This window comes from Petaurus breviceps, unplaced genomic scaffold, assembly GCF_028583685.1.
Source record: "Petaurus breviceps papuanus isolate PSGF00001 unplaced genomic scaffold, PetGlider_PUasm1.0 226, whole genome shotgun sequence".
In the NCBI taxonomy this organism is placed as follows: domain Eukaryota; kingdom Metazoa; phylum Chordata; class Mammalia; order Diprotodontia; family Petauridae; genus Petaurus; species Petaurus breviceps.
This window is the reverse complement of record NW_027185890.1, coordinates 3,946,461-3,957,375: the sequence shown is the minus strand read 5'-3', so window position 1 is coordinate 3,957,375 and position 10,915 is coordinate 3,946,461. Positions and strand designations below refer to the sequence as shown.

The following is a 10,915-nucleotide window of genomic DNA, read 5'->3' as shown; positions in this document are numbered from 1 at the left end:
CAAATTAAGACCATTAAATTAATAAATAAAATTAGAAGTTAGTTTTATGAAAAAACAATAAAATTGATACATCATTCTTAGTATTATAAAAATGAGAGAAGAAAAGCAGATTACTAATATCAAAAAGGAAATGGATGAATATATCACTAATGAAGATTAAATTAAAGTGATTATTGGGAGATATATTGCCCAATTATATGTCAATACATTTAAAAATTTAAATGAAATGAAATAATATTTACAAAAAATAAACTACCTAGATTAACAGAAGAGGAAACAGAATATCTAAATAAACCTATTTTAGAAATAGAAATTAAATGGGATATTAATGAACTTCCTGTGAAAAAAAAAAGCACCAGGACCAGATGGATTTACAAGTGAATACTACCAAACATTTGAAGATCAACTAATTCCAATGTTAAAGAAATTATTGGGAATAATAGGCAAACTAGGAGTTCTACCAAACTCTTTTTTGTGAAACAAATATGGTGCTGATATCTAACCCTAGAGGAGCAAAAACAAGAAAGAAAATTATAGACCAATTTGATTAGTGAATATAGATACTGGCTAGGAGAATAAAATAATGTATCACATAGATTAGACATTATGATCAAGCAGGATTTATACCAGGAATGCAAGGTTGGTTTAACATAAGAAAAACTAAACTATTAACATGATTGATTGTTATCAATAGCAAAAGTAATAAAAATCATATTATTACATAAATAGATGCAGAAAATGATTTTGACAATCCCTATTAAAAACAATGGAAAGTATGAATTTTTTTTTCTTTAAAATGATAAAAAGCATCTACCTAAAGCTATTGCAAACATTATTTGTAATGGGAATAAGCTAAAAAACTTCCAAATAAGATTAGGATTGAAACAATGATGACCATTATCACAAATATTATTCAGTACTGTATTAAAAATACTAGCAATAGCAATGAGAGAAGAGAAATGGAAGGAATGAGAATGGGCAATGAGGTAATAAACATTTCTCTTTGTAGATGATATGATAATATACTTGAAAAATTCTAGAGATTCAACTAAAAACTCGTTGAAATAATAATTTTAGCAAAGTACTAGAATATAAAATAAATCTACATAAATCATCAGCATTTCTATATATCATTAATAAAATTCTGCTAGAAGAAATTGTAAGAGATATCCCATTTAAAATAACTGTAGACTATATAAAATACCTGGGGGTATATCTGCCAAGACAAATACAGGACTTACAAGACCATAATTATAAAATGCTATTTATGAAAATAAAGTTAGATTTAAATAATGTAAATAATAATTAAATAAATTTAAATAAAGTTAGATTTAAAGAGGAAGTAAGGGGAAGGGGATAAGAGGGAGGGATTATAGGGCAGATTGGGGGAGATGGAAGTTGGAAGCAAATACTTTTGAAAAGAGACAGGGTTTTTAAAAGAGAGAATAGAATAAAGGGGGGCTGAGATAGGATGGAGGGAAATACAGTCTTTTACAATATAAATATTATGGCAGTATTTTGCATAAATACACATGTATAACCTATATCAAATTGCTTGCCTTCTCAATGAGGATGCAAGGGGAGGGAAGAAGGGAGAGAATTTGGAGCTCAAAGTTTTAAAAAACAAATGTTAAAAATTGTTTTTACATGCAACTGGGAAATATGATGTATGCGCAATGGAGTATAGAAATCTATCTTGCTGGGGCGGCCAGGTGGCTCAGCGAGTAAGAGCACTGTTTGCAGTGTTGGGATGACCTGGGGATCAAATCTGGGCTCAGATATTCAGCACCACACTTAGAAATAACTGGCCGTGTAACCTTGAGCAAGCTACTTAACCCCAATTGCTTAAAAAAAAAAAAGAAATCTATCTTGTCCTACAAGAAAGTGCTAGAAGGGGGGATAGGAGGAGTGGTGCAGTGTCAGAGGGGAGGTCAGAATAGGGTAAGGGATAATCAGAAAGCATGCCACCTTGGGGTGGGGGGAGAGACGGGGAGAAAATTTGGAGCTCAAAATATTGTGGAAATGAATGCTGAAGATTAAAATAAACAAATTAATATAAAAGACTTGCATGAACTGATAAAACTGCTGTGAATAGAATTGGGAGAACAATCTGTATAATAATATTTTAGAATTCTTATCAATACAATAAACAACCATAATTCTAGAATTCCCATAATGAAAGAAGCTATCCACCTCCTGATGAAGAGGTGATGCATTTAGAATGTAGATTGAATCATATCATATTTTTGTTATTCATGCCCAATTCCAGGATTTGCTTTGTTTGTGCACATTTCCTAGGAGGGTTTTATTTTCCTTTCTTTTTTTCCCCAATGAGGCAGAAGCGAAGTGGGTGGGAAAGAAAAAAAAATTTGTTAATTGAAAAACAATTAAAGAAAAAAGAAAGTGGTAATGTAATGTAATGCCAAGCAAAGGCAACTTCCCAAGGTTCAGAATACCAGCATAGGTGCTCTCCATTTTATTCAGTGACAAATTAAGAACAGAGAAGGTCAAAACATGACATCATTCAAAATACAGCATTTACTAAGTGTGATTAAATAATCTCCAAGTACTACCCCACCCCAGGACCTTGCAATCATTCAATCAATTACAAAGTCTCTGTTCTAAATACTTCTCCACCCCTAGGCTGTACCTTCATTTGGTCCATCACAAAGCACAAAAAGGTCAAAAGTTCCCCACCCCTGGATCACAATTGAATCTACCCCAGAGTTACATCAAGTTTAAGCACAGCACTTAATACCCAAATGGAGGTCTTTTCTTCATCTTGACACAAGGCAAGTTCTCAGCAATCTTTGTTCCTGGGGAGACAAAGCTTAGCAAGGCCACAAGATACATTGCCAGTCCCTTCATTAATTCATCCTCTGTCTGTAGAACAGTCCTAGAACCCCTGAAAACATTAGCAAAACCCTCTCCTAGGATTTCTGTAAACATACAACAAGAAAATCCTTCTTCAGGGCTTCTGAACCAACAGAAAGGTTCCCAGACCCCTGCAACAACAGCACTGTCCTTCACCAGTGGACAGTATTCACTCTCTGTCTGCAGGTCAGTCTCAGGGCTTCTTAAGCAAAAGCCAGGTTCCAGGACTTCTTCAACAACAGGACTGTCTTTCACCAGTGGACAAATCTGGCAAAACAACATCAAAACAGACAAAGTACCAGCAAAACAGCCATGTCTCCTCAGTCCTTGGCAGCTCAGGGGGCAGGTCTCAAAAGTCCAGGGCGATTCAAAGCGGCACTCAGCAATTCTCTCAGTCTCTCTCTCTGCCTCCACGAGGTGCTGCTTCCAAAAAAAGTTCTTCTGCCTCTCTCTTGTCTCTCCAAATCTATGTAACCAGCTCCTCCCAGTTCAGGACTTTCTTTTCACATCAACAAGTCAATCCCACAGGTGGGATTAACAAACTCTGGGTTTTAACACAATCAATTTGAAAACCAAGCCAATATAGGGGAACCTTTAATTGCCATTACTATCACAGGTGGTGAAGGTGCAACTTCTTTCGGTCTTCCGGAATCTGGGTTCATCCGACACCGGCAGCCACCCCGCAGCATTCAGGCCAAGTCTCCAACTTCGTCGCCTCCATGCCGCCCAAGTTTGACCCAAATGAAATTAAAGTCGTGTTTTTAAGGTGCACTGGTGGTGAAGTTGGTACCACATCAGTTCTGGCCCCCAAAATTGGTCCCTTGGGTTTGTCTCCCAAAAAGGTTGGTGATGACATTGTCAAGGCAACCGGTGACTGGAAAGGACTAAAGATCACAGTGAAGCTTACCATTCAGAACAGACAGACTCAGATTGAGGTTGTACCTTCTGCCTCAGCCTTGATCATTAAAGCCCTAAAGGAACCTCCTCGGGACAGAAAGAAGCAGAAAAATATTCAACACAATGGAAACATCAGTCTTGATGAGATTGTCAGCATTGCTGGACAGATGAGGCACCGGTCCTTGGCAAGAGATCTCTCTGGAACCATTAAAGAGATACTTGGGACAGCCCAGTCTGTGGGTTGCAACATTGATGGCCGACATCCTCATGATGTCATTGATGACATCAATAGTGGTGCTGTTGAATGCCCAGCAAGTTAAAAGCTACAAAGGAGACTGTTGCAATAAATTTAATATTTTACAACAACAACAAAAAAAAAAGAAAAAAGAAAGTGGCAGAGTTAAATTTGAAGTTCTGGATGTTGCTATTTTATTTGGATAGCTTTTATGTTATATTGTCATGAAGAACTTTTACAGTGGATTTCTGTTTCCCTCTTTTTTTAGTATGTTGGCAACATGTCTTCCTGTAAGGAAGCAGAAGAATTTCTTCTTTGCCTTGAAAAACTCCCAGTTCTACATTGTCATATTCTAATGCAGCATTGATGCCAGAGTGTGAGGTAGTGTAATGAACACTAGTGAGGGAATCAGAAAACTTGGGCTTGAATTCTTCCACTTATTATGTATGACCTCATGAAAAATCATTTACTTCCCTGGCTCTTATTCTCCTCTTCTAAATTAGGGGGCTGGTGTAAGTGGCTTCTGAAGTCCCTCTCAACTGTCAATCTATGATCTATATTGCCTTTTGTTTAAAATAATGATAGAGATGACGCTGTTGATTCACAATGTCTTTTACTATTTTATCAAATGTCATAGAAACATGTTAATATGTTTGGGTGGTTGCTCAATGTTCTTAAAGTATTCCAATCAAGATCGACCTAAGAGAATCTCTGTCTACTGAGTAATATGTCATTGTGTGTTTTAGATTTTTTTCACCGTGATTACCAGGTAATCCTACTGCCACATAAATTATCTTTAGAAAAAACAACTTTGCTCACGTATGCAAAATCCAGAATGGAGTCATAAATTGGTAATGAAACCATGTCTCTGGTGGCGCCACTTCACTGCCTTGTTTAGCAAGTTGGGACTGAGGGCACTGGTGAACGCCTTTGACTAATCTCACATCAGGATGCACCTCATATTTCAATATACAACTAGCACAATTGGCCTTTGGAGAAAGAGAAGTTTGGTTTCCAGTGCTGTCACTCTTTTTACCTTCCTGCCTACAGCAAACTCAAAAAAAAAAATTACTTGGGAGAAATGTTAAGCAACTAAACCTTTTATAAAACATGTCAAGATTAATTGCTGGTTTCACTTATGAACTGTAGACTATTTTCTAAGATTCTCATCTTATTAGATACAATGATTCATATTCACTCTCTTGGCAAAACATCTGCTTCTCTGCAGATATCACCATCAATAATGTAGGGAATGATGGGGTCCTGCCAACTCAGAGCTCACTAGGAAAGGAAAAAGTATGAGAACTGTGCAAGTACCTTTGTGGTGTTTGAATCATACAATCAGAGATTTTAAGCTGGAAGAGATCTCAGAGGTTAGTTCAGAGAAAAGAAATACAATCATTGTTTTGATCTCAAATTTGCTTTTGATGAGCATGTTGTACAATGTGTGTGTGTATGTGTGTGTGTGTGTGTGTGTGTGTGTGGATTATAAAATGTTTATGACAATCCTTTGGGTATTTTTCCTCAACTCTTCTTTTTGTTGTTCAGTTGTTTTCAGTTTGCAATTATCTTGGCAAAGATATTGGATTGGTTTGCCACTTTCTTCTCAAGCTCATTTTACAGATGAGAAAACTGAGGCAAACATTTAAGTGACTTGCCCAGGGTCACACAGCTAGTGAGTTTTTGAGGTCACATTCGAACTCAAGAAGATGGATCTTCCTGACTCCCGGCTGACTAGCCATTTGTCAATTTTTCCTTAGGGAGCTACAAATTCATTGCATTAATCAGTGTGATTGTAAAGTATTTTTAGTTCTGAATATATGGCCCTATCAATAAGTACAGTACACCATCTTGTGCTTAGTTGTAACAAGGCCCTGGATTGCATGGGAAACTTCCCTGTTGTAAAAATGCAAGAATTAAAGAGTGAGGAAAGAAGAAAATTATCTGTGCTTGAGACGGTTTGGACAGACCTTTGAAATATTTGAAGTTGGGTTATGAGCAGATATTCTTAAAATATTCTCTTTTCCCCCTCTCCCTATTCCTATAGTTTCTTTTTTCACTATGAGACTCTAGGAGTTGTCTTCCTTTTATTTTTCACTCCCATCTTTAGTAGGTTATATCACAATTCCTCTCTATTCTCCTTCCCTCTCCTCCTTTATAAACCCATTTTATTCTGCAATTTTGCCACACAAAATATGTTGTTTGACCCATAGTGAAGTTATGGGTTTTAGTCCATGGCGTTTCAAGCCTGCACCTCCACCTTTACTCTTATTTCTTTAAATTCCACTTTCATCTTGATCTCTTTGTATAATTTAAAAGTAAATTCCTTATGTTCTTTTTGTTGTCATTCACTATTATTGTTTTTATAAGCATATATCAGTCTTTCTGTTTGAGTTTTTAAACAAAATTAAAGATGAAGCAATTTATTTCAGTATTTTTTCCCCTTGGTGCTTATATGTATTTATCTAAGTTTCTTGAGTTTCTGTTATTTTTGGTGTTTTCAAGTAAAACATTCTGGGATTTTTAAAGGATACAAGAAGTTTCTTTATCTTTTACCAAACATCTTTTTTTTCTCAATAATGATTATGCTCAGGGTTGTAGGATATGATTTTGTTGAATCTTGAATACTTTTGTTTTTTGGAACACTCTATTTTAGTAAATACAGAATAGTTCTAAATTTTTTAATTTTTTAAAATAGATTTAAACATATTTTCCCTAGCTACTTGTAGAATTGTGATTCATGATTGGAATTGTTAAATTTAACTACTATGCATTGTAGAGTTTGAAATATATTTTTCCAGAGGTTATTAGTTCTTTGAATTTGTTTTCTAATATTATTTTCTGCTATATAGCATTATTTTTTTCTAATTTGCCACATTCTTTTGGGAGCCTTTTGTTTTTTTAAGTTGTCTCTATAATTAGTATCTTTAAGATTGGTGACTTTTTTTATAGAGATATCATGTGTTCTTTTAGCATTAAAATCTTTACTTCCCTTCTTCCTGATGGTTCTTCCCTTTAGTTTATTTGTATTTTAAACTATTGTTCTCTTTTGCTTCTCTGGAGAGATTTGTTAGAGTAAATTCAAGATAAAAAATGCTGATTATTTCTGCTGTACAGGGCATAAGTTCTGCTATTTTCCCCCATTCTTAAATTCTTCTCACAGTTTTCGTTTCTTTTTTGAACCATTCTGGAATATGATTCCACTCAATCTTGGGATTCCAAAGGCTTCTGTATTTCATCATTCATTGGTTCATTTTCCTTTCTTTTGTAATATCTGTTTGGAGAATTTGGTGACAATTTCTATCTTTAGAACCTATTATTAATTCTACCTTTTGTCTCCTCTCTGTTGATTTATATATCCTTTTTACATAGGTTGCTCATTGAAATTTCCTCTCTTAAAATTTTCAATTTTTTTCAACTTTTTCCTTATATTTTCCTATCACTTTTTGAGTCCTCTCCCTGTTGATGATGTATTATATCCTTAGGACTGCTCTGCAATAACTTTCAGCTACCTCCACTGTTGGGGAATCTGATTGTCATTGGACTTGGTCCCTGTGCCAAGTAGAATTTAGGATGTCAGCATTAACCCAAGTTGCTTTTCCTTCATGCCTGGTCTGATTTCTGCCTCATTTCTATCCTTGGCATTGGTCTTTTCCTTCTCTGTGTGGGCTAAAAGAGGGTCCTCTGCTTTTTGTAGGATTGGGAAAAAATTGGGTGGGTGTAGCAGTGTTCTGGTAAGTGTTAAATGACCATCTCTCTAGAAAAAAATGTATACATGACACACATTTAAACTTCATCTGTATTAATAACATTTTCTTTAATGCTTTTAAGACTAGACAATCAAAACACTAAATCAAATCCTGATTTGTACCATCTGCCAATTTTCAGAGATACAAATACTCACACTGAAAATGTAGCAATTAACTCTAAAGCTGGTTGAAGTTTGCTATAGCACAGCCCTGTGTGGGTATACTGGGTAGAGTCTTTGTAGCCTTTGGCTTCCCTAATCTAGGGCTTTTTACAAGTAGAAAGAAACCTGATTCTCTCCCTTCAAATTCCTTCAACTCTCTTTCTCATACGGCTTGCAGAATCAATGCTTGTTGTTTGTTACACAATAAGATGGAAGTGAGTGAGTAGAGGGTACATGGGCAGAGGTTCTGAGGCAGTGTGGGCTTCAGTAGGTCCCATGAAAATGCTGATGGATTAAATTTTCCATGTTTCCAAAGTGGAATGTTTCCAGGGCAGGCATATTGAGTGACAACCTTAAAGATTAGAGCTTTTCAGGGCTACTCCATAAGGCCATTACCTTGATGCCCTTATTTTTTCTTTTCCTGTGAATTGAGCTTTAATTATTCTAGCTCTATATTAGCACTTCTTTTTTTTAAATTTCATTTTTAATTACAACTATATGACAGATCATTTTATCCTTGCAATTTTTCAATGGTTTCTTCTTTATGTTTGCCCTTCTCCTTTCCTACTTGTCAGGATTTGGCTTTATGCTCAAGAATCTTTTTGCAATAATTGTCTAGCTTTAGTCTGGTGACAACTATCTTACTAGGGTGAATTCCCACATAGTCAGCTTTTTCATATTGCGCATGCTCAATGTAGATAACATATTTCTTTCTGTAAACCTGGACTACCTTGTCAATTTCTTGATCTTTGCAGTGTCCACACACCACCCGGATCTCATCATCCTTCCATATGGGCCTCAACTCCTTGTAGAGTGGGGTCGACCTGATCTTGCGCTCGATGTGCGAAGGCACATTGAAGTGTCTCTTGAGGTTCTGGCTTTGGTCAGAGGTCACAAATGTATTGAACTTCATTTTGGCAAGCAGGGCCACCCACAAAGAGACACATGCACTACAGGTTACTGGAAACCTAGCCTCTAGATTAGCACTTCTTAAACTGTGGATTGTGACCCCATATGGGGGTTGCAAAAAATTTGGCAAAAGTAAATGGTTTCTGAATGCACAAGCACCAAAAATTAATTAAAAATCAAACATGTAATAAATCCGAGGTGTTTCTGGCATCACTTACCCATATTGTATCTTACAGCTTCATTGCAGCCTTAGTTCTGAACACAAGGCATGTGGATTTTGTATTGTGCATACCCTCAGGCTAGTGCAATACCAACCAATGCTGCCAAAACTTGGAAAGGGGTTATGAGTGGAAAACATTTAAGAAGTCCTGCTTTAGATAATAGTTCCTTTTTTTTTAAAAAGTTTATCAGGGACTGTAGAAAGTTTCTAGTTTTTTATTTTCTTATTCACATAGTGCTCCATTATATATAATTTTCTAATGCTTTTGTATGGTCTTTCATATACCTATAATAGGAGATATGAATATGAAAGGTTATGATATTTATATCTGTTATATCAATTTTTGACTTGTCCATTCACACCTGTGAAACTAGACCAGGTGTAGTAAAAAATATATTATAGTGAAGAGAAGGGGAGGGAAGGAGAAAAATCAATTGGAGAAAAGTTGGCTGTGATAGGGAAATTAAAAAAAAAACTTTTTCTAAAGGTATATTGGAAAGTGGGAGTCAGAGAAAAATGTTCCTGAAAAACTTCATGAAGGAATAAGATTTTGTAGAAAATGCAAGAGGAATAAGATGGCATGAATAGTATTCTTTCTTAGAGAAAGAATTACATAACAAATAATAAATTTGGGGATATGATAGAATAGATGCAGAGAATTCAGGAAAATATAAAAAAGTTTGCTTAGAGAGAGTTTATCTTTTGAAGAAATTATGTTTCACCTTAGTTTAATTTATTGGTCCAAAGTATTATTTTCTGATGCAACTCTTCAGAGAAAGGAATTTTATTCTAAACTTTTTCTTTTTATCAATTTTGTTTCTTCAATGGTGAAGGCATGTGTGTGTTATTATGAATAGAAAGAAAAGTCCTTGATATTTATTTTTCTTAATATTTCTTAATACCAATAATATATTTGATGCCTTTTGACTTATAAATGCAGAATATTTTAATTTCACAAAACAATTTACTAGGGACTTGTCTATACATCTGAGCTAAGAACTTTTCCTTTTATTGAGGTGCTCTTGAGGTGGATTATATCCCCTTTGATCTCTAGTTCATGATACCTGCAGTATGGCTTAGAGAGTTATTTTTTCATTTGTGAGCATAATTAGAGACACAATTTCTCCTATAAAGAACTTTGAGTGTTCTCCTTCTCCTCCAACTCTGCCACACACGAGCTTCTGATGCAGATCATCAGGGAGTGGCTACTCTTGATAGGGTAGGTGGAGAAATATATTCTTAAACTCTCAATCTAAACCCTGAATGAATTTTCCACACACAAAAAATAATTTTCTAAATGTACATTAGTTATCATTGTATACTATCAAGTGGGCCAATTTCCTCTCATGTATGGATTCTAAAGAATAACTACCCAAAGTCTTAAGGAACTCTGTAAATGTGGACTCACTGATAGCTATAGATCATGGGCCACCACCAATGTATTTATTCTTTCTCTAGTCATTCAGAGGATACAAGAAATTCAAAGCAAAATCATTTAATGAAATTGCATAGTAAGTAAAATTACAATAGGATATTCTCCCTTATAAATTTAGGGTACACTCTTCCAAATGGGAACATACTCAGTGGGGAGAGTGTATACTCAGTAGTATCATACATAAGAAACACACATCTAGCAAGCATGTGTCTAGGAAATGTAACTTACATCCTGATGTTTTAGCACTACCTGTGTTTTCTCTTCTCAATGGGTTGCTCAGTCCCAGTCTGCCAAAGCAGTTAGAAGTTCTCTTTGAAAATGGTAGGCTATTAGTTATAGTCTCCCAGCTAATAAAAGCCATTCAGAACTGTCCCAGGGTGAAATTTTATTTTTATTTTTCATCTCCTATATCCTAATTAAAGATTTGTTACATGT

The 10,915-nt window shown here is 35.3% G+C and overlaps 1 protein-coding gene and 1 pseudogene across 1 annotated transcript; one reads left to right on the top strand and one right to left on the bottom strand.

Moving 5' to 3' along the window:
* The first annotated feature begins 3,526 nt into the window (after positions 1-3,526).
* LOC138166776 (large ribosomal subunit protein uL11 pseudogene) lies at positions 3,527-4,162 on the top strand (annotated as a pseudogene).
* Positions 4,163-8,487: 4,325 nt separating this feature from the next.
* Positions 8,488-8,829, bottom strand: LOC138166775 (large ribosomal subunit protein uL24-like). The gene has a single exon (XM_069095265.1). It carries the CDS (start codon positions 8,827-8,829, stop codon positions 8,488-8,490), a length of 342 nt encoding a protein of 113 aa, XP_068951366.1.
* Positions 8,830-10,915: the final 2,086 nt, after the last annotated feature.